The sequence below is a fragment of the Salvelinus namaycush genome, chromosome 20, assembly GCF_016432855.1.
Source record: "Salvelinus namaycush isolate Seneca chromosome 20, SaNama_1.0, whole genome shotgun sequence".
Classification (NCBI taxonomy): Eukaryota; Metazoa; Chordata; class Actinopteri; order Salmoniformes; family Salmonidae; genus Salvelinus; species Salvelinus namaycush.
The window spans coordinates 9,190,041-9,215,536 of record NC_052326.1 but is presented as its reverse complement, the minus strand read 5'-3'; the positions used below and the strand labels follow the sequence as shown (position 1 = coordinate 9,215,536).

The following is a 25,496-nucleotide window of genomic DNA, read 5'->3' as shown; positions in this document are numbered from 1 at the left end:
ATGATGGACTGTTTCTCTTTGCTTATTTGAGCTGTTCTTGTCATAATATGGACTTGGTCTTTTACCAAATAGGGCTATCTTCTGTATACCACCCCTACCTTGTCACAACACAACTGATTGTCTCAAACGCATTAAGAAGGAAAGAAATTAACTTTTAACAAGGCACACCTGTTTAATTGAAATGCATTCCAGGTGACTACCTCATGAAGCTGGTTGAGAGAATGCCAAGAGTGTGCAAAGCTATCATTAAGGCAAAGGGTGGCTACTTTGAAAAATCTCCAAGAAAATATATTTTGTTTAACACTTTTTTGGGGTTACCACATGATTTAATGTGTTATTTCAGAGTGTTGATGTCTTCGCTATTATTCTGCAATGTAAAAATAAAGAAAAACCCTTGAATGTGTAGCTGTGTCCAAACTGGTGCTGTATCTCGAGAGCCTCGTTTATCTACACAACGGGAACAAAAGTATGTGGACACCTGCTCGTCGAACATCTCATTCCAAAATCATGGGCATTAATATGGAGTTGGTCCCCCCCTTTAATGCTATAAACAGCCTCCACTCTTCTGGGAAGGCTTTCCGCTAGATGTTGGAACATTGCTGCGGGGACTTCCAAGCTTCCATTCAGCCACGAGCATTAGTGAGGTCGAGCACTGATGTTGGGCAATTAGGCCTGGCTTGCAGTCAGTGTTCCAGTTCATTCCAAATGTGTTCGATGGGGTTGAAGTCAGGGCTCTGTGCAGGCCAGTCAGGTTCTTCCGCACTGATCTCGACCAACCATTTCTGTATGGACCTCGCTTTTTGCATGAGGGCATTGTCATGCTGAAACAGGAAAGGGCCTTCCCCCAACTGTTGCCACAAAGTTGGAAGCACAGAATCGTTCTAGGATTTAATTGTATGCTGTAGCGTTAAGATTTCCCTTCACTAAGGGACCTAACCCGAACCATAAAAAACAGCCCTAGACCATTATTCCTCCTCCACCAAACTTGACAGTTGGCACTATGCATTGGGGCAGGTAGTGTTCTCCTGGCATCCACCAAAACCAGATTCGTCCATCGTACTACCAGATGGTGAAGCGTTTTTTATCACTCCAGAGAACGAATTTCCACTGCTCCAGAGTCCAATGCAAGCGAGGTTTACACCACTCCAGCCGACACTTGGCATTGCGCATGGTGATCTTAGGCTTGTGTGCGGCTGCTTATCCATGGAAACCCATTTCATGAAGCTCCTGATGAACAGTTCTTGTGCTGCCGTTGGAACTCGCTGAGTGTTGTAACCGAGGACGGATGATTTTTACGTGCGACCCACTTCAGCACTCTGCGGTCCCGTTCTGTGAGCTTGTGTGGCCTACTACTTAGCGGCTGAGCCGTTGTTGCTCCTAGACGTTTTCACTTCTCCACAACGACAGTTGACTGGGGCAGCTCTAGCAGGGCAGAAATTTGACTAAAGGACTCATTGGAAAGGTGGCATCATACTGCATGACTGTGCTACGTTGAAAGTCACTGAGCTCTTCAGTAAGGCCTTTGTACTACCAATGTTTGTCTATGGAGGTTGCATGGCTATGTGCTCAAATATATACACCTGTCAGCAATGGGTGTGGCTGAAATAGCCGAATCCACTCATTTGAAGGGGTGTTCACATACTTTGTGTGTAATATATATAGTGTATCTAATCTACAGTCGTGGCCAAAAGTTTTGAGAATGACACAAATATTAATTTTCAAAGTCTGCTGCCTCAGTTTGTATGATGGCAATTTGCATATACTCCAGAATGTTATGGAGAGTGATCAGATGAATTGCAATTAATTGCAAAGTCCCTCTTTGCCATGCAAATGAACTGAATCCCCCAAAAACATTTCTACTGCATTTCAGCCCTGCCACAAAAGGACCAGCTGACATCATGTCAATGATTCTCTCGTTAACACAGGTGTGAGTGTTGACGAGGACAAGGCTGGAGATCACTCTGTCATGCTGATTGAGTTCGAATAACAGACTGGAAGCTTCAAAAGGAGGGTGGTGCTTGGAATCATTGTTCTTCCTCTGTCAAACATGGTTACCTGCAAGGAAACACGTGCCGTCATCATTGCTTTGCACAAAAAGGGCTTCACAGGCAAGAATATTGCTGCCAGTAAGATTGCACCTAAATCAACCATTTATCGGATCTTCAAGGAGCGCGGTTCAATTGTTGTGAAGAAGGCTTCAGGGTGCCCAAGAAAGTCCAGCCAGCGCCAGGACCGTCTCCTAAAGTTGATTCAGCTGCGGAATTGGGGCACCACCAGTACAGAGCTTGCTCAGGAATGGCAGCAGGCAGGTGTGAGTGCATCTGCACGCACAGTGAGGCGAAGACTTTTGGAGGATGGCCTGGTGTCAAGAAGGGCAGCAAAGAAGCCACTTCTCTCCAGGGAAAACATCAGGGACAGACTGATATTCTGCAAAAGGTACAGGGATTGGACTGCTGAGGACTGGGGTCAAGTCATTTTCTCTGATGAATCCCCTTTCCGATTGTTTGGGGCATCCGGAAAAAAGCTTGTCTGGAGAAGACAAGGTGAGCGCTACCATCAGTCCTGTGTCATGCCAACAGTAAAGCATCCTGAGACCATTCATGTGTGGGGTTGCTTCTCAGCCAAGGGAGTGGGCTCACTCACAATTTTGCCAAAGAACACAGCCATCAATAAAGAATGGTACCAACACATCCTCCGAGAGCAACTTCTCCCAACCATCCAGGAACAGTTTGGTGACGAACAATGCCTTTTCCAGCATGATGGAGCACCTTGCCATAAGGCAAAAGTGATAACTAAGTGGCGCGGGGAACAAAACATCGATATTTTGGGTCCATGGCCAGGAAACTACCCAGACCTTAATCTCATTGAGAACTTGTGGTCAATCCTCAAGAGGCGGGTGGACAAACAAAAACCCACAAATTCTGACAAACTCCAAGCATTGATTATGCAAGAATGGGCTGCCATCAGTCAGGATGTGGCCCAGAAGTTAATTGACAGCATTCCAGGGTGGATTGCAAAGGTCTTGAAAAAGAAGGGTCAACACTGCAAATATTGACTCTTTGCATCAACTTCATGTAATTGTCAATAAAAGCCTTTGACACTTATGAAATGCTTGTAATTATACTTCAGTATTCCATAGTAACATCTGACAAAAATATCTAAAGACACTGAAGCAGGAGACTTTGGAAATTAATGTTTGTCATTTTCAAAACCTTTGGCCACGACTGTACTATCAGTCGATTTTTATTTTTATTTTTTCCAGGGCCGCCTTCCGCACCTCTTTGATTCAGAGGGGTTGGGTTAAATGCAGAAGACTCATTTCATTTACTCCATTCAGTTGTACAACTGACTAGGTATCCCCCTTTCCCTCATCTCTCTCCCCTGTAAAGATCAACGACTAAGTGACTGGCATTTCACTGAGATGGGATGCTGCTGCTGATGATATTGATTGCCACATGAACAGATTGCAGAGCCCGAGGTCCTATCGCTAATATCAGTTAGTCTGCAGATTATGGTGGTTGGATTGCATAAGAAGAATTGAAACAACATATTGAGTTCACAGTAATGAATCTCTGCTGACAAGTCATATTCCCTACATAGTGCAAATAGGGGACTTAGGCTGAATCACAAATGGCACCCAAGTAAGCAAGTAGTGTTTGATTTAACTGGGAATGGATCACGTTTGGAGTTGATGATAGATACTGTTCAAATTGACACCATTTGTAAAGTCTGAATTGTACTGACACTCATTTCTCTCCAGTTGAGAGAATATAAGGGCTATATTATATATATATATATATATATATGGAAATACCAACATAAAGTGTCTTAATCGGGGTTTGGGCCACCACAAGCCCGAACAGCTTCAAAGCACCCCTGCATGGATTCTACAAGTGTGTGGAACTCTATTGCAGGGATGCTACTTCATTCTTCCACCATCCTTTGGTGTTTTGTTGATGGTGGTGGAAAATGCTGTCTCAGGCATCGCTCCAGAATCTCCCATAAGTGTTCAACTGCGTTGCGATCTGGTGACTGACACAGCCATGGAATAGGGTTTACATCGTTTTTCATGCTCATCAAACCATTCAGTGACCACTCGTGCCCTGTGGATGGGGGGCATTGTCGTCCAATGCCCCATTGGACGACATAGCCATGGTAGCCAAAAGAATGGCCTGCCCAGTATTTTTATACATGTCCCTAAGCATGGTGGGATATTAATTGCTTAATTAACTCAGGAACCACACCTGTGGGGAAGCACCTGCTTTCAGTATACTTTGTATCCCTCATTTCCTCAAGTGTTTCCATTATTTTGGCAGTTACCTGTATCTTGTATGAGTCATAATGGCCCTGCTTTTTTCCTGCATAGCCAGACCTATTGTGTGTGTGTGTGTGTGTGTAAACGTGTGAAACAGGCATGTGTGAATTGTGATAAGGGGGTACCCAGTCTGAAAAGACTGTGTTCCCAGAATACTGATCAAATAGCTGCAGTGACGTCACAAGGAGAGAGCAGGAGAAGGGGGGGGAAATGGAGGATGGGAGAATAGAGTGATAATGCTGCTGCCAAGGGGGTTTTGCAGGTTGCAGATATTTTCCCGTCAGTCTGTTTTTTTCCCCCCCTGATGATTCCGACTGACTGCAGCGACTGGAGGTCGGATCTCATCTTCTAATGTTATCCTGACGGAGTGCTGCGGAAGGAACCAAAGGGCATTCTAAACCTCTTTTCCCTGCTGTAAGGTCAAATCGTCTGTCGTGATAAGAACAGGACACTGAAGCCAAGGCACAGCCTGAGAAACCTGCAGAGGTGACAACGAGGGAGGGAATGAAGAGGGGATGGGGGAATCATAGAAAAAGGGAAACATGCACGTCTCACTGGTTAAGATGCTGGAGTTGCAGACAAGACATCATCCTTCATTTCTCGCTCACTTCCCGGCTACCTGTGTCTGTGTTCTGATTACCGGAAACCTTGTATGTTTGACTGACTCTGTATACTGTAACCTTGAGGGGCACCGAGGAGAGGAGAAGACCTTACATGTTTTTGGATGTGTGTAGATGGGACAGGGGTAACCCCTGGTTGACGGTGCAACAGCTGGTCAGGAAGGCTGAGGCTCCGTGGTCGTGACGGGGGCGGGGGGGGATAGAGAGGGGACTAGGTGCGATGAGGATGAATATTATCCTCCTGGTCTCAGATCTGGTCTGTACTGCTGGTTCACCTAAACTGGCTCCAGTCTTGAAGCTTTGGTGTTGATGGGATCCAATGGAGATTGTGACACAGAAGGTATTAACTACTGTGACTCCACAAACCTGCATGTTTAATCTGCCCCACCACCACCTTTTTTCTATCTTCATCTTTCCTCCTGTTTTTTTAAAATCTGCTGTCTCCCCTCTGCCATTTAACACAGTCGGATACAAACATTAATCACAAAGTGTCTTTGGTCTCTCCAGGAGCCCTGTAACAAGCGGGTGAAGCCTCTTTCTCGGGTTACATCGCTGGCCAACCTCATACCTCCAGTCAAGGCTGCACCTCTGAAGCGGATCGGACAAACACTGCAGGTACAACACTACACCACCATTATAGTCTACTGAAATAACTATTCTGACAAGTACGAGCACAGGACAAAACACTACAGATAAAGTGTTAAATATCATTGGTAACACAAACTTTTTTTTTTTAGCCTGAAGGTCTGCGGCATTATGATGCGGTAATAATGCATTGTTAGACTTGTCATGAGTACAGTTCCTTCAGAAAGTATTCATACCCCTTGACTTTCCAGATTTTCTTTTGTTACAGCCTGAAATAAAAATTGATTCAATTTAGATTTTTGGTCCCTGGCCTACACTTGATACCCTATAATGTCAAAGTGGAATTGTTTTTTTTTCTCAAAATGAATACAAAATGAAAAGCTGAAACGTCTTGAGTCTAAGTATTCAACCCTTTGTTAGGAGAGCGTAAATACATTCAAGATTAAACGTTTGCTTAAAAAGTCAGTGCATTAGGGAAGTATTCAGACCCCTTGACTTTTTCCACATTTTGAAATGGATTATATTGTTTTTATTCCTAATCAATCTACACACAATACCCCATAATGACAAAGCAAAAACAGGTTGACATTTTTGCAATTGTATTAAATATAAAAAACTATCACAATTACATAAGTATTCAGACCCTTTACTCAGTACTTTGTTGAAGGACCTTTGATAGCATTTACAGCCTTGAGGCTTGTGTATAATGCTACAAGTTTGGCACACCTGTATTTGGGGAGTTTCTCCCATTCTTCCCTGCAGAACCTCTCAAGTTCTGTCAGGTTGGATGCCTGAGCGTTGCTGCACAGCTATTTTCAGGTCTTTCCAGAGATGTTCGATCGGGTTCAAGTCCGGGCTCTGGCTGGGCCACTCAAGGATATTCAGATACTTGTCCTGAAGCCACTCCTGCGTTGTCCTTGCTGTTTGCTTCCTGTTCGAAGGTGAACGTTCACCCCATTCTGAGGTCCTGAGTGCTCTGGAGCAGTTTTTCATCAAGGATCTCTATGTGCTTTGCTCCGTTCATCTTTCCCTCGATCCTGACTAGTCTTCCAGTCCCTGCCTCTGAAAAACATCCCCACAGGATGATGCTGCCACCACCATGCTTCACTGTAGGGATGGTGCCTGGTTTCCTCCACACGTGACGCTTGGCATTCAGGCCAAATGGTTCAATCTTGGTTTCATCAGACCAGAGAGTCTTGTTTCTCATGGTCCGAGTCCTTTTTAGGTGCCTTTTGGCGAACTCTAAGCGGGCTGTCATGTGCCTTTTACTGAGGAGTGGCTTTCGTCTGCCCACTACCATAAAGACCTGATTGGTGGAGTCCTTCTGGAAGGTTCTCCCATCTCCACAGTGGAACTCTGTCAGAGTGACCATCGGGTTCTTGGTCACCTCCCTGACCAAGGCCCTTCTCCCCCGATTGCTCAGTTTGGCAAGGCGGCCAGCTCTAGTAAGTCTTGGCGGTTCCAAACTTCTTCTATTTAAGAATGATGAGGGCTACGGTGTTCTTGGGGACCTTCAATACAAGACTAACCTAAATGACAGAGTGAAAAGAAGGAAGCCTGTACTGAATACAAATATTCAAAAACATGCATCCTGTTTGCAATAAGGAACTAAAGTAAAACTGCACGTAATGTGGTAAAGAAATTAACTTAACATTAACAAAGCGTTGTGTTTGGGGTAAACACAACTGAGTACCACTCTTCATATTTTCAAGCATAGTGATGGGTGCATCATGTTATGGCACTAGGGAGTATTTTAGGATAAAAAGAAATGGAATAGAGCTAAGCACAGGCAAAATCCTAGAGGAAAACCTGGTTGTCTGCTTTCCAACAGATACTGGGAGACAAATTCACCTTTTTGAGCAACACAATAAGCTAAAACGCAAGGCTAAATATACACTGGAGTTGCTTACCAAGACGACGTTGAATGTTCCTGAGTGGCCTAGTTACAATTTTGACTTAAATCGGCTTGAAAATCTATGGCAATACTTAAATGGCTGTCTAGCAATGATCAACTTGACAGAGCTTGAATAATTTTTTGAATAATGTGCAAATATTGTACAATCCAGGTGTGCAAAGCGAGAGACTTGAGACTTTTCCAGAAAGACTCTCAGCTGTAATCACTACCAAATGTGATTGTAACATGTATTGATGTGACTACTGCAAATGAGGTATTTAATTTGTACATTTGCAAAACGTTGTAAAAACACTTTGTTCACTTTGTAATTACGGTTATTTGTGGGGTGTGTAGATGGGTGAGAGAGAAAGAAATGAACTTAGGCTGTAACATAACAATGTGGAATAAGTCAAGGGCTATGAATACTTTCTGAAGGCACAGTATGTACCCCCTTAATGTCTTATCTCCTAATGACTAAGACAGCCATTTGAGTCAATGCAATTGAAATTACACCATGTATGTCTACAAAAAACATGAATAGCGTGATTGGCCGACCTAGAAGGCCCAGCCATAGCCAGCTTATCTGTTATGTTCTAAGTCCAAATCAATCACTTTCCAGACCATCATCCACTAAGTAAGCCAGCCCTCATCTGACCTGTGTATGATGTCTTGTTGTGTTGTGTTCTGGATTATTCTGACCTCACTATTGTTGCACAGTGTTTGAATAGAATAACATTACAGACAGGATAATCTAGACAATAGTACAGTAACATACAGATATCAGACATAAGGTAAGTGGCATATGAGAACAAATGTGTTGGTATGGTCTTTTTTATATCCTTCCTAGTTGATGTCCTATGAATGACAATTTTTCTAATCTTTGTCTTTTCATACTCTTCTCTCAATCACTCGCACAGGACCACTCACCTTCCTGTGTGTCTCTCTCTCTCTCTATTCCGCAGCGTTCCATCAGCTTCCGCAGTGAGAGTCGGACAGAGTCGGTCATGCCTCCCAGACCATGGACGCGGCCGGCCCCGCCTGCCAACACCAAGCGGCGTGACAGCAAGCTGTGGAGCGAGACCTTTGACGTGCGGCTTGGACACCAGATGCTGTCGTCCAAGGAGATCAATCGCCAAGAGGTGAGGAAAGCTTTTCAACTGGGGTAGTACGGGAGGTTACTATGTCAGAGCACTGCTACTAACACTAGGGTAACCTTGTCTCCAGAGAGCCGGCTTATGGACGAGACTGTCAGGGTTACAAAGGGAGTACACAGTTACTATCAGAGGAATAGAAATACTGTCAGACTGTTGTATATGCACCTGTATAGTTTATTGCATAGTTTTGGCTGGAAGGTTTGTCTGGCTTTGATTTCAACTGACATTAAAATGGAGGCCATGTCATAAACTTTTAGAATAGCATGGCTATACCAAGGATGTGTGTCTCCTAGAATGCATGGAAGACTTTAGATTGAGGGCCCATAGCAAAATCCAAAACCAAAGAGAGAAAATCCCAAGGTCCAGGGATGGGCAACTAGCGGCCTTTTATATGCCCATGGACAATTTCCAAAAACCGGGCCCCCGACCCCAAAACAATTAAATATATTTTTTAGGAACTCAGTCGGGCTCTCGTTACTGAGTTAGAGTGGTAGTATACACAAGGTGACATTTTCATCAATAGTTTTTCTCGTTATGTAAGTCACTCGATAAGCCATGTCGACTAATGATTTTTTGCCAGCTATCTAAACTTGTAGTAATGATGTCTGAATACCGTCTGGGCAATCAATCAGGGCATGTGATCAGGGCCAATGACCTCAAGGGGGGCCCCCATTGATATCATATTAACATGGCATAAGTCATAGCAAAATGTGTAGAATTGCAGGAAATTAACATTTTAAAACAAAAACATTATCTCCGCTGTCAAGACAGGAGCCAGTAAAAAATCTCGCTTATGGCCCCCAAAAGGCCAGGGCTGGCCCTGGCTACTGGTATAATGCATTTAGTTAAAGGTCTAGTGCAGCTGTTTTTATCTTGATATCAAATCATTTCTGGGTAACAATTAAGTATCTCTGTTTTCAAGTAGCCCTTCAAACTCATACGGGTCGAAAATGGCAGATTTAGTGGCTGTACAGTAACATGTTATACATGACGTTAGAGGTCTGGCTCTGCACTTCAAAGCGCTGCATGGGTTTTGACTGGCAAACGTACTGAATTTGAGCACCGAATGCAACAAGAAGTTGACCCCATCCCTCCCAGTAATTGGGCAACTTTTGCAAAAAAAAAATGTCAGGGAAATGCTGGAAATTTAAGAATTTTATTTTGAAAGATGAGACATTGAGGATTATAATAAATACCGATTTTGATGTCAGACAAGCTAGCCAAAAACATGTGCACTTCACGTCTCCAAATCATCAGCGTCACCATTTATGATCACTATGTTTGATGTACAAGATTACATGTCGTCATACCCTGGGTTGTTCTGAACAGAATGAGCCTTATTATTATTATTATTATTATTATTATTTTTAAATTGTGAAGAAAATTTGCCTTGGCAACTGAAGGCACTGATGACTGCTTTCTATGTGCACCAAAGTTACCATCTGTTTCTCTGAATTGCCTTGTGAAAGCCTAACACTGTAAGATCATATTTTATAATTTCGCTTTTGGCAATATGTTCATGTTGGCAATAGAACAAGCTTTCAAATCATGCCCAACTGACCCAGATTGTGATTTATATTGGTCTGTTTTTGGATTGCGTAAACAACAGTAAGTGTGTACAAGTGTGCTCGCTCTAGTTTCTGAACGGCACAGATAGGAGAGCTCAAAAAAGTACCTTATAGTTGAAGACTATTCTGGGAGTCATAAAAGTGCATTGAAATTGCTTTGGAACTGTGTACATTTTGGAGGTGTGTGTGTGGCCACTTGGGAGACACCAGTTAGTCCTCTCACTCAAACCCCTGTCATTTTTTTGTCTTATGTTGCACCTACCCCACATGTTCAGATTTCGTTATCAACAAATACGGCATAGTACAGTACATCTAAAATGCACATATAAAATCAACAGCGTAATGTTTTGGATTCTGTCTTGTCAGGTGAACTGTTGTCCTCACATTTTGGTCTAATAATTTTCCCATTATCTCCAAACTGTTCCTTTTCAATTGCTACCATGGTTAAGCATATGCTTTTCATAATTTTTTCTGTAAGAAACATTTCAATATAGCCCTATCTATATAGGCCAATTCCCACGAGTGTAAAGTGTTAGTGGTCAAAAAGAAACAAAAATAGGTTCTTAGCAAAGAGCAATTTCTTGAGCAAGGATTTTGCTAGGACTGTCTGGGAGTGATCTGAGAAGGGAAAACTGAAAACTAGTTGTTATTGGCTGAAAGTTTGGAACAAATTTACTGCCTAGTGATGTCACCAGGCAGGCCAAAACTAGTTTCAGCCTATCAAGCTAGCGGGGTTCCTTGAAGGCTTGAAAGCAGCCCGTGACATGGTTAGCCATTGTGGCTGGAACCGTGGATTGTCCCGGGTTTGTGGCTGTCTAAATCCCTGCTGTTTGTTGTGTTCAATCTTCCCTGTGACCTGCCCTGTCTGTAACTGCGAGGGGTAACCTACGTTGCCTGCTACCATGACAAAGACCAAAGCCAGTGGGAGTACTGTTGAGGACAGTGGGGTCTCTCTATTACAGCTGAAGGATTTTTTTTAACTAATAAAAATTGTTCTACCAGCAGAATCGACAGTGTTTTTGACGATTCAAATAAGATGACCTGACTAGAGAGATCCAGGACCTGAAAAACAGGACAAAGTGAGGGAAATTATCTCTGAGAAATTGAAGATTGACCACCAAAAGATTGAGGTGGAATGCGCCCACAGGACTGGAAAAACCACCACCGGCCCAGGTGACGGGCCCAGGTGACAGGCCCAGGCCGATAGTGGTCAAGTTTCTGAGGTTCAAGGACAAGGTAGCTGTTCTGGAAAGAGCCAAGAACTTCAAGTACCTTCCTGGAGCTGTGGGCCAGAAGAGGAAAGAACTGATCCCAGCCATGAAAGCCGCCAGAGCGCGTGGGGACATCCCACTCCTAGGGAGAGTAGCAACAGTACTGAACTCTATCAATTTATAGACAATTTGTCTTACCATGGACTGATGAACGTCAAGGCTTTTAGAGATACATTTGTAACCCTTTCCAGCTTTATGCAAGTCAACTATTCTTAGGTCTTCTGAGATCTCTTTTGTTCGAGGCATGTTTCACATCAGGCAATGCTTCATTCAGCTTCAGCAAACTCAGATTTTGTGAGTTTTTATATTGCAGGGCAGCTCTAACTAACATCTCCAATCTTGTCTCATTGATTGGACTCCAGGTTAGCTGAGTCCTGACTCCAATTAGCTTTTGGAGAGGTCATCAGCCAATGGGTTCACATACTTTCCCCAACCTACACTGGGAATGTTTAAATGATGTACTCAATATAGACAAGAAAAATACAATAATTGGTGTGTTATTTGTTTAAGCCCACTGTTTGTCTATTGTTGTGACTTAGAGGAAGATCAACATTTACAAATGTATGTAGAAATACAGGTAATTCCAAAGGGTTCACATGCAAGAAAAAGTAACTGTATATTAGCCATTTCTGAGACTCACTTAGATAATTCACTTGATGATACAGCAGTAGCAATACAAGGAGATAACATCAACAGATGAGACAGGAATGCTTATGGGGGAGGTGTTGCTGTGTATATATTCAGAGCCATATCCCTGTAATGCTTAGAGAAGTGTTATTGAAGTGGTGGTTGCAGGCTCACTTGGCACATCTAAAGCCTTTTACTTTGGGGTGTTGCTATAGGCCACCAAGTGCTAACAGTCAGTATCTAAATAATGTGTGAAATGCTTGATGGTGTATGTGATGTAAACCAAGAGGTCTACTTTCTTGGGGACCTGAATATTGAATGGTTTTCATCAAGCTGTCCGCTCAAGAGGAAGCTTCTCACTGTAACCAATGCCTGTAATCTGGTTCAGGTTATTAGTGAACCTACCAGGGTGTTAATAAAAACTACAGGAACAAGATCCATCCACATGTATCGATCACATTTTTACTAATACTGTAGAACTTTGTTCTAAAGCTGTATCCGTACCCATTGGATGCAGTGATCACAATATAGTGGCTATATCCAGGAAAGCCAAAGTTCCAAAGCTGGGCCTAAAATAGTATATGAGATCTTACAAAAGATTTCGCTGTGCCTCTTATGTGGATGATGTTAAAAAAGATTTGTTGGTCTGATGTGATTAATGAGGAGCATCCAGACGCTGCACTTGATTAATTTATGTAATTGCTTCTTCCAATTACTGATAAACATGGACCTATTTAAGAAACTGACTGTTAGAACTGTTAAGGCTCCATGGATTGATGAGGAATTGAAAAAATGTATGGCTGAAAGAGATGGGGCAAAAGAAGTGGCTAATAAGTCTAGCTGTACATCTGACTGGCTGATTTACTGCAAATTGAGAAATTGTGATTTAACAAACTATTATGAAGCTAAGATCAATGATATAAAGAATGATGGGGGGGAAAAAATGTAATTTACTCAAGGTATGGTCAGAAAGACATTCAACTCCATCTTATCGAATCAGATGGCTTATTCATCACAAAACCATTTGATGTTGTAAATTATTTTAATGATTACTTCATTGGCAAAGTGGGCAAACTTAGGTAGGAAATGTCAACAATGAGCCATCGTATTCATGCATAAAAAAACAATTGATGAAAGAAAAGCATTGCAAGTTTGAATTTGTAAAGTTATAGTAGTGTGGGAGAGGTGGAAAAAGTGTTGTTTACGATCGATAATGACAAACCTCCTGGCATTGACAAATTGAAATCAAATAAAATGTTATTGGTCACATGGTTAGCAGATGTTAATGTGAGTATAGCGAAATTCTTGTGCTTCTAGTTCTGACAGTGCAGTAATATCTAACAAGTAATCTAACAATTCCACAACTACCTAATACACACAAATCTAAGTAAAGGGATGGAATAAGAATATGTACATATAAATATATGGATGAGCGATGGCCAAGCGGCATAGGCAAGGTGCAATAGATGGTATAAGGTACAGTATATACACTACCGTTCAAAAGTTTGGGGTCACTTGGAAATGTCCTTGTTTTTGACAGAAAAGCAAAAAAGTTGTCCATTAAAATAACATCAAATTGATCAGAAATACAGTGTAGACATTGTTAATGCTGTAAATGACTTGTAGCTGGAAACGGCAGATTTTTATGGAATATCTACAAAGGTGTACAGAGGCCCATTATCAGCAACCATCAATCCTCTGTTCCAATTGGCACGTTGTGTTAGCTAATCCAAGTTCATAATTTAAAAAGCTAATTGATCATTAGAAAACCCTTTAGGAATTATGTTAGCACAGCTGAAAATTGTTGTACCGATTTAAAGAGGCAATAAAACTGGCCTTCTTTAGACTAGTTGAGTATCTGGAGCATCAGCATATGTTGGTTCGATTACATGCTCAAAATAGCCAGAAACAAACAACTTTCTTCTGAAACTCGTCAGTCTATTGTTGTTCTGAGAAGTGAAGGCTATTCCATGCGAGAAATTGCCAAGAAACTTTAGATCTCGTACAACGCTGTGTACTACTCCCTTCACAGAACAGCGCAAACTGGCTCTAACCAGAATAGAAAGAGGAGTGGGAGGCCCCGGTGCACAACTGAGCAAGAGGACAAGTACATTAGTGTCTAGTTTGAGAAACAGACGCCGCACAAGTCATTAAATAGTACCCACAAAACACCAGTCTCAACGTCAACAGTGAAGAGGTGACTCCGAATGCTTCTAGGCAGAGTTGCAAAGAAAAAGCTATATCTGACTGGCTAATAAAAATAAAAAATTAAGATGGGCAAAAGAGCACAGACACTGGACAGAGGAACTCTGCCTAGAAGGCCAGCATCCTGGAGTTCCTCTTCACTGTTTTACGGGTACTATTTAATGACGCTGCCAGTTGAGGACTTTTGAGGTGTCTGTTTCTCAAACTACACTAATGTACTTGTCAATGGTTGTAAATATGGGAAGAGGTCTGTCCATAATAAAGAGATGCTCTACTTTAACACCACATTCCAAAAAGCAAGTCCTGCAGGCTCTAGTTTTGTCTTATCTTGATTATTGTCCGGTAGAGTGCTGCAAGGGGCACGTCTTGCTCTTCATTGTAATCACAGGGCTGAAAAATACTATTCATGCCAGTCTCTCTTGGCTAAGAGTTGAGGAGAGACTAACTGCATCACTTCTTTTTATGAGAAACAATGTGTTGAAAATCCCAAATTGTTTGCATAGTCAACTTACACGGAGCTGACACACACTTACTCCACTAGACATGCCACCAGGGGTCTTTTCACAGTCCCCAAATCCGGCACAAATTCAAGAAGGCGTACAGTATTATATAGAGCCATTATTTCATGGAACTCCGTTCCATCTCAAATTGCTCAAATGAACAGCAAACCTGGTTTCAAAAACAGATAAAGCAGCACCTCACGGCACAACGCCTATCCCCTATTTGACCTAGATATTTTTTTCTATTGGTATTGATACGTAGGCTATGTGTGCCTTTTTTCAAAATTATTATTTTTAAATTAATGTAGTTCTGTCCTTGAGCTGTTATGTATTATGTCATGTTTTGTGTGGACCCCAGGAAGAGTAGCTGCTGCTTTTTCAACAGCTAATGGGGATCCTAATAAAATACCAAAATCATCCTCGGAGGTAAAGGCAAGCAATTTTTAAACGGTCTGTTTGAGATACAAGTTTGAGTTTTTTTGTGTGTGTGTTTTCTCTTCAATTTATGCTTTGGCCACATACGAGTATAGGATGAGTCAACAAGATTATTTGGGTACGAGTTAACATAATACTAACTTTTAAAAGTGAGGTTTTCACTGGACAGTTACTGTTAAGAGGAGCAGCAGGAGTGGGTGAAGGGGCTCCATTGATTCTCCATCTGGTTCACCACTCTACCAGAGCATAGTCAGAGGGGAGAGTCTAGACTAGAGGATCAAATGCCATATAACTCCAGTTTTCACAGTTCAAATTAGTTAGGCCTGTCTGAAACCATGCCCACCACCCTCCACTCAAACTGGGACTCCACCTCTCAGGCCACACAGAGTAGACATCAAAGGACAGTGAAAATGGAATAGGGTGTTTTAGAAAATAATCCATCTGTGCACTGGGAAGTATTGAGGGGTCAGGGGTCAGTGGGGTCCTGTGTTTTCTTCTGTGGCTTCAGATTCGTCTGTCACTGTTGTGAAACACGCATATTTCATATCAACTCCTTTTTCTAGAAAAAGATTGCATGTTTTAATCTTTTGTAGGTGATGCATGAATTGTTGTTTCTCACGGAGCTGTTTGTCTACGTGGAGACCCTTGTTTCACAGTTCTCTCTTTGCCTATCTTCTGTCTTTGTGTGTTTTGCAGGCGATCTTTGAGCTTTCTCGAGGGGAGAAGGATCTCGTTGAGGATCTGAAGCTGGCCAAGAAGGTACAATCTGCTTTTCCAATAAAGATAATTTCCCTTTTCGTTGAGTGTGTCACAGCTGAGTTATTCTACCCTGCTGATCAGCCAGGCTCCAGTTTCCCCTGCGCTCTGACAATCACACACTTGAGACCCCCTGTGGAGTGTGTGTGTTTTTGACCATTACAGTAGATGTACAACAATATGCCAACAGATGTTTAGTTTATTTATAAGTCTAATACATTTTATATCTGATGGAGATTTTTTTTTAAACCTTTTATTTAGCTAGGCAAGTCAGTTAAGAACAAATTCTTATTTTCAATGACGGCCTAGGAACAGTGGGTTAACTGCCTTGTTCAGGGGCAGAACGACAGATTTTTACCATGTCAGCTTGGGGATTCGATCTTGCAACCTTTCGGTTACTAGTCCAATGCCCTACCACTAGGCTACCTGCCGCCCCATTTGACGTCCGTTGCCTTTTTTTAGTGCTGTTTTGTTAAGGGGATAAAGTTTTTTTCCACTAATATTGGATGTGTTTTATATTACGTCTGAGCTATGATCAAGTAGCGTATCAAACACTTATTTATTCGTATCTTATGACATGGATGTCTACATTTGGAAAAACACCAAGGGTTTTTCATATTCAGGGCTCACACTTGATTCAGGTTTTAGTGCTTCTAAAACTTGTTGTAATGTAACAAGTGAGAAAAATAGTGTCGGGTTGCATTGCTGCGGTTCCAACTTAACATTCTACTTTCTCTGTACCTGTAGGCGTACCATGACCCAATGCTGAAACTGTCCATTATGACAGAACATGAGCTCAACCAGATCTTCGGAACCCTGGAATCTCTCATTCCGCTGCATGAAGGTGAGAATGAATGCTTACAAAGGACAGAACCACAAGATAGGGGAATTGCAAAGAAACACAGTTGCTCACATAAACTGAGAAGACAACACACACAGTCATATATATATACACACACACTAACACCCAAATGAACGTTAGAGGTTGAGATCGCTCCTTCTACTCACTATTCAGATCTGCTGAGTCGACTGCGAGAGGCCAGGAAACCAGACGGCTCCACAGAACATGTGGGACACATCCTAGTGGACTGGGTAAGACCATCCGTTATGATCATATGTAGGGGATGAGGGTTTTCCTGACCATGTGACCTAAACAGGAAAAACTGATGGATCAACTTGATTATATAACAGTTTTCAATACTGATTATACTTTACAATCAGTTGTATGTTCATACTACACATGCCCGAGGTGGGAATATCTAACAGTAAACAAGTTAGACATACTGACACATTTTCTAAAACGATGTTGGAGGTGGGTTATGGTAGAGAAATAAACATGAAATTGTCTGGCAAAAGCTCTGGTGGACATTCCTGCAGTCAGCATGCCAATTGCACGCTCCCTCAACTTGAGGAATCTGTGGCAGTGTTGTGAGTGACAACGGCACATTTTAGAGTGGCCTTTTATTGTCCCCAACACAAGGTGCACCTGTGTAATGAATATGCTGTTTTAATCAGCTTGTTGATATGCCACACCTGTCTGGTGGATGGATTATCTTAAAAAAGGATAAATGCTCATTAACAGGGATGTAAACAAATTTGTGCACAAAATTTGAGAGAAATAAGTTTTGTGCTTATAGAAAATGTATGGGATCTTTTATTTCAGCTGATGACAAATGGGAACAATACTTTACATGTTGTATTTATATTTTTGTTCAGTATACATATGAAATGGGTAAAACAGTATGTAAACATTATTAAAAGGTACCAGTGTTCCATGTCTAGTCCTTGCCAATAACAAGCATACCCATAACATTATGCAGCCATCACCATGCTTGAAAATATGAAAAGTGGTACCCATTATAACGCACATTTTTACTGCTGAACTTATTTAGGCCTGCCATAACAAAGGCGTTGAATACTTATTGACTCAAGACGTTACAGCTTTTCATTTGTAAAGAATTCAAAAAATATAATTCCACTTTGACGTTATGGGGTATTGTGTGAAGGCCAGTGGGGAAATTTAATCAATTTTTAAATATAGACTAACAGAACAAAATGTGGAAATAGTTAAGGGGTGGCGTTTTGGTGGCAAATCAAAAACAGTCAACTGAACTGGCCTGTGGGGAGAGATGGAGCTAGATTTGTCCTTGTATCACTGGCAAACTAAGTAGTTTTGTGTCACTTCACTTCAACAGCATCAATTTACTCAAGACTTTTCTGAGGATGGATTCAGCCATCGAGAACCCCCAAAACAGCTAGTTCATGAGGGAGCCTGAGATGTTTGTTTTTCGTAGCATAACTAGCTTATGAAAACAAAGTCATCCTGTGTCTTATTGACCTTTTGGCCCAGTATACTTCTTCAACTGCCAACAATCCCTCTGTTTGTGTGTGTGAGATCAGAGCTCTGTGTAGTGTGTGTGTGTGCACTCTAAGCTCGGTCAGTTGACATCTGGGGTTCACACACCCACAGTTGCAACAACCAGAGAAATCTCCTACTGGTTTGGTTACCCTGTGGGGATGTTAAAACAAGGCTCTTAGGCAACATGTCATGATAACTTCCTCAGAATGTGTGCAGTGACTTTAGCTGGACACATTAGCAAAGAGCTGGAATCAGGTTAGTTCTGCAGTGCTGTGAAGTGTGTTAGCGTGTCCAAGGCTTAGTGTAGGGATGCTGAGCGGCTCCTCTCCATCCCTCCTTCGATTCATCCCTACTTCCTGTTTACACTAGGTAGTTATGGGGAACAATGTATGCCTGACAAGGATGTGGAGAGCCTCCTCTGCTTCTCAGGGGTTTACTTGCCCTTCTCCTCTGAACTCTGCTCCACCACGGAAAGATGGCAATGTGGTTGCGTAATAGAGTAAAGATTTCCCCAATTCCACTTCATCTCCAAAGCATCTATTGGTCACTTTTTAAACAATGAAAAGTGAAACAAAGCAAGTTCTCTGTCCTATATTTCCTCATGCTAGAACTTCAGATCAATCCACCATGAAAATGACCTTCAAAGATGAAATGATCATCCTAAGCCTTTTTTTTTTTTCTCCACGAAGAACGAGGTGATTGTTAGTGGTGTTCCTATGAGAAAGGGTTGTGAGGCTAGTGCTGCCTCCGGGTTAGTCATGCGGGTGTACGAATGTGAACATGCACCCATCAACCCCTCTTCCATCGACATCACCTCCCAATACACTGCACAGAATGAAGCCATAGAAATATAAGTACTATTTTAGATTTATTCTTGCCTCTGACTGTATTAGAGGTCCTTCCCTTCTCCAAAGCAGTTTAAAAAGTAGGTGGAGAGATTATTTGAGGAATCAAGGAAAGATTCATTGAGAGAGGCTCACAGTTAAAAAAAAAATCCTGGTCAAACTCTTGGCTCTATAATAGATGATACCAAGAAAGCTTATCTGATTATTTACTTGAAAGAGCATGATCGATGTCAGGGCCTATGTTATGGTTCTCATCAAGCCTCTCCCCCTAGCTTTGTATGAGTGTGTTCAGTATTAGTTGAGTGGTTTTGACTGTACATTCCTGCCTGCCTCCAGAGTTGGGCTCTGGACATACTTCACCTACTGTAGGAAGTATTAAATACGCTGTTCAGTGGAGGCGGGATGACCTGCTCCCCCTCCCTAATGTCCTTGTTCTCAGAACTGGCTGATTGGGAATGCAAAAATAGAACATTTTATAGTATGTGAAATGTAGAAAGTTCTTTATGCTTGAAATGCTATTTTGGCTTTTCATCTATTCGAATTCTCTGCACACGATTGATGAAGAGAAATGCCTTTTCAGACACACGTGTTTGACAACAGCTGATAATTAGATTATGATCACTTTATTGGTCAATTGCACACAATGTCAAACCCCCTTCCTGAAAGACAGACGCACACATACATATACAGGTTTTTGAAGAGGTGTGGGGGGCTGCCACACTGGGTGCCTGTTTATGGAGGGGGGGGGGTGTTAGTGCCTTGCTCAAGGGCACAACGTCAGGCAATGCAGGCATGTAGGATTTGATGCAGCAACCCTCCGGTTGCCAGCTCACTTACCGCCGTCGGACCTGGGATTCGAACTGACAACTCCGGCTGCTGGCTCGCCTCTAACCGCTAGGCTACCCGCCGCCCCTTCAGATAAGGGGAGGTGCTAACAAAATTAACGAATGGGGAAACGGCGCAATTCCGCATTAGATGACACACATTTTTCAGTAAGGGTGAGCATAGTATGTTTATTTGTTGCTTACGGCATACATTTTTACTCAACAGTATGTGTTTCGAAATAGTATGAGTAGTACACAGAATGTAGTTGTAGTAGGTAAGAGATTTCATCCCCACAACCACTCACTTAGCCCCTCCCTCCCTCTCTCTGTACTTCTGTTCATCTTCTGTGCTCTGGCTGCACCAGCCCAGTTACAGTACATTCCTAAAGCTTTCAATGTGATGTAGTCCAGGTACATGGAAGAGCAGTTAGACGACTATTCCAGCACACTGGTACTCCATTCTTGTATTCTTCTCAATCTATAAAGACTTGGCGTCATTGGTCATATGGAAATGCTACAGAGCGCTAGACCAGGAACGTATGGAGGCCTAACATCTCTGAAACATTTGCACAATAAATAAGAGGTGCTTTGCAAGTGTGCACTTATCTGAAGCAGAAACGCCATTACTGACCTCTTCCTCGATCTACGTCCCCCTCTCTCTCCTCTCCAGCTTCCCTGTCTAGACTCCTACAACTCATACTGCAGTAATCAGGTGGCAGCCAAGGCTCTGCTGGACCATAAGAAGCAGGACCACCGGGTGCACGACTTCCTGCAGCGCTGCCTGGAGTCGCCCTTCAGCAGGAAGCTGGACCTGTGGAACTTCCTGGATATACCCAGGAGCCGGCTGGTCAAATACCCCCTGCTGCTCAGGGAGATCCTCAAACACACACCTAACGACCATCCGGACCGACAGTACCTGGATGAGGCAGTGAGTAGAGGGGGAGACCCACATATTCGCAAACACTGACACCCCCACACAAACACAAATTCTCACTCACACCCCTCCCCCATCTCTCCCTCTCTCCAGATCAACATGATCCAGAGCATCGTGGCAGAGATCAACACTCAGACGGGCGAGTCAGAGTGTCGTTTCTACAAGGAGCGTCTCCTCTACCTAGAGGGCAGCCAGAGAGACCTGCTCATTGACAGCTCCCGCATCCTCAGCTGTCACGGGGAACTGAAGAACAACAGGGGTGCTGTGAGTAGGGCTCTGTCAATCATAATCACACAATACTTTGGAGTGGGATAGGGTCGGGAGGGATACAAAAGGATAGAATGGACATTTGCAAGGCTGGACATTTGCCTGAATAACAACATGGACGCTGTGAGTGTCTCTGTCCATTTACTTTTCAGTGTCACTCACAGAAAGCAATGACAGTACTATAACACTGCACTGTAACATCCACTGACAGTAAATGAAAATGCTTACTGACACGCCACTGCTAGCTATGTCCTCTGACATAAGTAAGGTCAATGGTGAGGTGTCTTCCTCTAATGGATTTACCTTATTGCCATTTAGATATATGAATAGCCTCTAAATCCACACAGACCCGTGATGGTACGAGCAAACCCTTTGACCATGACCCCTAAAGCACCGCTCTCACCACCATATCAATCTGTCTACTGGAGGTCAGGAGTCAGCTCTGAGAGAGTAGGTTCCACCTCTAGGCCCTCGCTGGGTCATCTTTCCTACTGAGATAACAACCGAGTAGAGGGGAGGCGTCCTGACCTGGGTTCAAATACTATTTGAAATCCATTTGAAATGCAGGGCAGTCCATAAGTGCAGATGATGGACATTAAGGATCTGGGAAGATTCTGTATGGAGGAATGGTCTAAGGTCCCTCCCAATGTGTTCTCCAAGCTCAGAGGGTGGCGGGTAGCCTAGCGGCTAGAGCATTGCGCCAGCATCCGAAATGTTCCTGGTTCGAATACCCGACCTGTCAAGGTGAAAAATCTGTTGATGTGCTCTTGAGCAAGGCACTTAACCCTAATTTGCTCCAGGGGCGCCTTACAACTATGGCTGACTCTGTAAAACAACACATTTCACTGCACCTATCCTGTATATGTGACAAAATAATAAGTAAATCATTTTAGAAAAAGGCTGTTTTAGTCTTTTTTTGCTTATCTTTATCAAGGGCGCCAATAATTTTGGACCTGACTATCTCTGAGACTTGTGTATGAAATACAGCACGGCAACTGGAGTGTATTTAAAGTCAAAATACCTTCCACACTGGTGTTAACTATTTTATAGTCTGAGGGGTATAGAACAGTTAATATATAAAAACTAGCTTGATCTGCTGCTGAAATGCATCTGTCCCTGTTTGGTCCAATTACATCCAATGCAGTTCTTAATTGTTTTGTATTATGATGTATTGCATTTTATTTTTGGATCGCTTACTGCTGCCTCCAAGGCTCCCTTAATCTCTTGTCGACAGACTACTACGTAAATGAGCATCTGACCAAATTACGCAAGATCTTAGTTCTGGGTTAACTTAGATTGGTGCTGCCTTTAAAAAAAAAAGAGAGATTCCTACCTCAATGAGAAACCTTGATGAATATATGTTTTAAATTAGGCAAAAACACTATACCCTAACAGCCCTCCTCTCCCCTCGTTCTCCAGAAGCTGCATGTGTTCCTGTTCCAGGACGTGCTGGTCATCACTAGAGCCATCACCCACAATGAGCAGCTGTACTACCAGCTGTACCGCCAGCCCATCCCCGTCAGAGAGCTGCAGTGGGAGGACCTGCAGGACGGGGTGATACGCCTGGGAGGCTCCATCAGAGGAGCCTTCAGCAACAACGAGAGGAGTGAGTGTTTACTCCATAGAATTATATATAGAACATTTGAATGTTACAATATGAATTGTAGGATCTCTTTGGTTTATCACTAGCGGATAAGGACTGTTGCCGCTGATGACTGGCGCTTGGCACCCCTGGTCTATTAATGCTGTGGTCATTAACTTGCAATCTGCTTGTATCGAATTTCCCCTGTCTAACCTCATCTCTCCTCCCCTCAGCCAAGAACTTCTTCAGAGTGTCGTTTCATAGCAGTAGCCAGCTCCACTCCCACTCCTTCCAAGCCAGCGATGCCTTCAACAAACAGCAGTGGCTCAACTGCATTCGACAGGCCAAAGGAGCTGCTGAGTCGGCCATGGGGGTAGTGGGGGTGGGGATTCCTGTCGGGGTGGAAACCAGTAGCAGTGACCCAGAGCCCCCTCCAAGCCTACTCAGCCCCCACGGTCCTCTAAGCCCTACAACACCTCCCCTCTCAGGACCACTGGCCCCCCAGCCAAAAAGCATGGACCATTGTGACAGTGACTCGTCTGTAGACTCTCCAGGCTGTAGCATGGACATGGACACAAGCGAGGCTTTGGTCTCCCCCACAGGCTGCCCTGATGGACCAAACAGACTCTAGTAGTAGCGGGCCATCAGAAGTGTGACCTTTGGGGTGTCATGGCCTCTCTGGGTTAGAGAGGCTAGAGGCTAAACCTTGGCAGTATTGGTAGCAACATGGCAATGCTCCCTATATACGGGAGGGAAGAAAAACACTGTGGACATTGGAGCACTTTTTTATTCTACCCACTTTTTCATTTGTTTTCTTTGTTGCTGAACTTGGAAAAAACCTCTCCTTCTCTCTCTTGAGCATCTTTCTATGAGACTGTGGTGTAGTCTGTAGCAGTGACAACCATGTATCTTAGCTGTGACTGTCAGGTCTACTATGGATGTCTACCTGGAGAGGAGGGAAGGCAGACATGACTGGGACCTCAGGACTGTATTGTTGTTTCTCCTGGTCCGACTCTGGGCCTCTAGAGACACTGCCATCACACGTTATCCCACTGCAGTACTACTGTGGCCTCCCAGAGCTAAGAGAATACACTGATGATATTCTCTTTGTGTTGAACTAAAATATAAACGCAACATTTAATGTTCCATACGCACAAAAGGTTTATTTCTCTCAAATTTTGTGCAGATATGTGTTCACATCCCTGTTAGTGAGCATTTCTTCTTTGCAAAGACAATCCATCCACCTGACAGGTGTGTCATATCAAGAAGCTGATTAAACAGCATGATCATTACACAGGTGCACCTTGTGCTGGGGGAAATAAAAGGCCACTCTAAAATGTGCAGTTTTGTCACACAACACAATGTCACAAGTTGAGGGAGTGTGCAATTGGCATGTTGACTGCAGGAATATCCACCAGAGCTGTTGCCAGATAATTAAATGTCAATTTCTCTACCATAAGCCGCCTTCAATGTTGTTTTAGAGAATTTGGCAGTATGTCCGACCGGCCTCACAACCGCAGACCATGTGCAACTACGCCAGCCCAGGACCTCCATATCAGGCTTCTTCACCTGCGGGACAAGCCAGCAGGCCAGCTGATGAAACTGAGGAATATTTTTGTCTGTAATAAACACCATTTGTGGGGGAAAAACTTGTTCTGATTGGCTGGGCCTGGCTCCAGTGGTGGGCCTATGCCCAATCATGTGAAATCCATAAATTAGGGCCTAATAAATATTTCAATTGACGGATTTCCTTATGTACTGTAACTCAGAAAAATTGTTAATTCTTGCATGTTGCGTTTATATTTTGTGTGTGTGTTGATGTAAGAATCTAGAGAACATAGTGTTTGCAATACCCAGTCAAAATGACCAGCAGAATGTTTTCAAAGACAATCAATATGATATTATTGTAGTACTTGACATGGGGTTGCAGGGTGGTTCGTTAAGGACAGGTTACCGCAACTCTGTAAAAGCGGTTAAAGGTGTTCACGACAGAATCTTCCCACCTCTTGGCCAGAATTGAAAGCTATGGTGTTCCATAAGTCAGGATCTGGCCATTCTAAAACAGATGCTAAAGTAGAGAGACCCCCCCCCCCCCCCCCCCCCCCATATGGCCTCTTGGTTATGTAACCTAGTATAAACACATGTCACTCAGAGGGGAGATTTATGTTTATGATGTTTATTTAAATCTCCTCTATAAAGTACAACATTAAATTATTACATGAATTTCCAAATTATGTAGAAAGACCTGAACAGATTCCATAGTTGGACAGTTCGACCACGTCTATCTCTACTAGATTCTGCAAGAAGTGGGAAACTTAACATTTTACAGCAAGTAAAGAACCCATCCTGGAGGAAGCAGGGTTTTCCGTGGTGTTAAGAGTCAATGTCTTAAAGATACGTTTTGGATTAAAGCCAGTTTTGAATTAATTACTGTTGGTGTGTTTAATGGTCACGTTTATCACTCACTGGTTGCTCCTGTAAAAAGTGAAGCGGAGACCTTTATTGTTTAAAAGAAGTAGTCACTTATGTATTTATACTCTGATCAGTCCTCTGTCACTGGGTGCACCGTGTTGAACTGACTAACTGCTAAATTGTTGCCAAAACTGCGTGTGTGTCAGGTAATTATGATCTTGTGAAAGTTTACTTGTGGGGCCTCGTGTTCTCTCTCATTTGTATAGAAGTTCACGCATTTTAAAGGAATCGGTTTGACCAAGTAAACACTAAAATAAATATCCCAAAACAGTATTTTATGAAG

The 25,496-nt window shown here is 42.9% G+C and overlaps 1 protein-coding gene across 1 annotated transcript in view; it reads left to right on the top strand.

The window, feature by feature from the left end:
* LOC120065655 (rho guanine nucleotide exchange factor 3-like) overlaps nucleotides 1-23,920 on the top strand; it is a 64,912-nt gene extending 40,992 nt beyond the window's left edge. Inside the window, exons 3-11 of the mRNA XM_039016721.1 lie at nucleotides 5,443-5,550; nucleotides 8,377-8,553; nucleotides 15,871-15,933; nucleotides 16,678-16,774; nucleotides 16,946-17,022; nucleotides 20,629-20,886; nucleotides 20,986-21,156; nucleotides 22,579-22,765; nucleotides 22,975-23,920. Of these exons, the coding sequence (XP_038872649.1) occupies nucleotides 5,443-5,550; nucleotides 8,377-8,553; nucleotides 15,871-15,933; nucleotides 16,678-16,774; nucleotides 16,946-17,022; nucleotides 20,629-20,886; nucleotides 20,986-21,156; nucleotides 22,579-22,765; nucleotides 22,975-23,372 (1,536 nt within the window). The 3' untranslated portion in view covers nucleotides 23,373-23,920. The remainder of the gene's footprint in view (nucleotides 1-5,442; nucleotides 5,551-8,376; nucleotides 8,554-15,870; nucleotides 15,934-16,677; nucleotides 16,775-16,945; nucleotides 17,023-20,628; nucleotides 20,887-20,985; nucleotides 21,157-22,578; nucleotides 22,766-22,974) is intronic.
* Nucleotides 23,921-25,496: the final 1,576 nt, after the last annotated feature.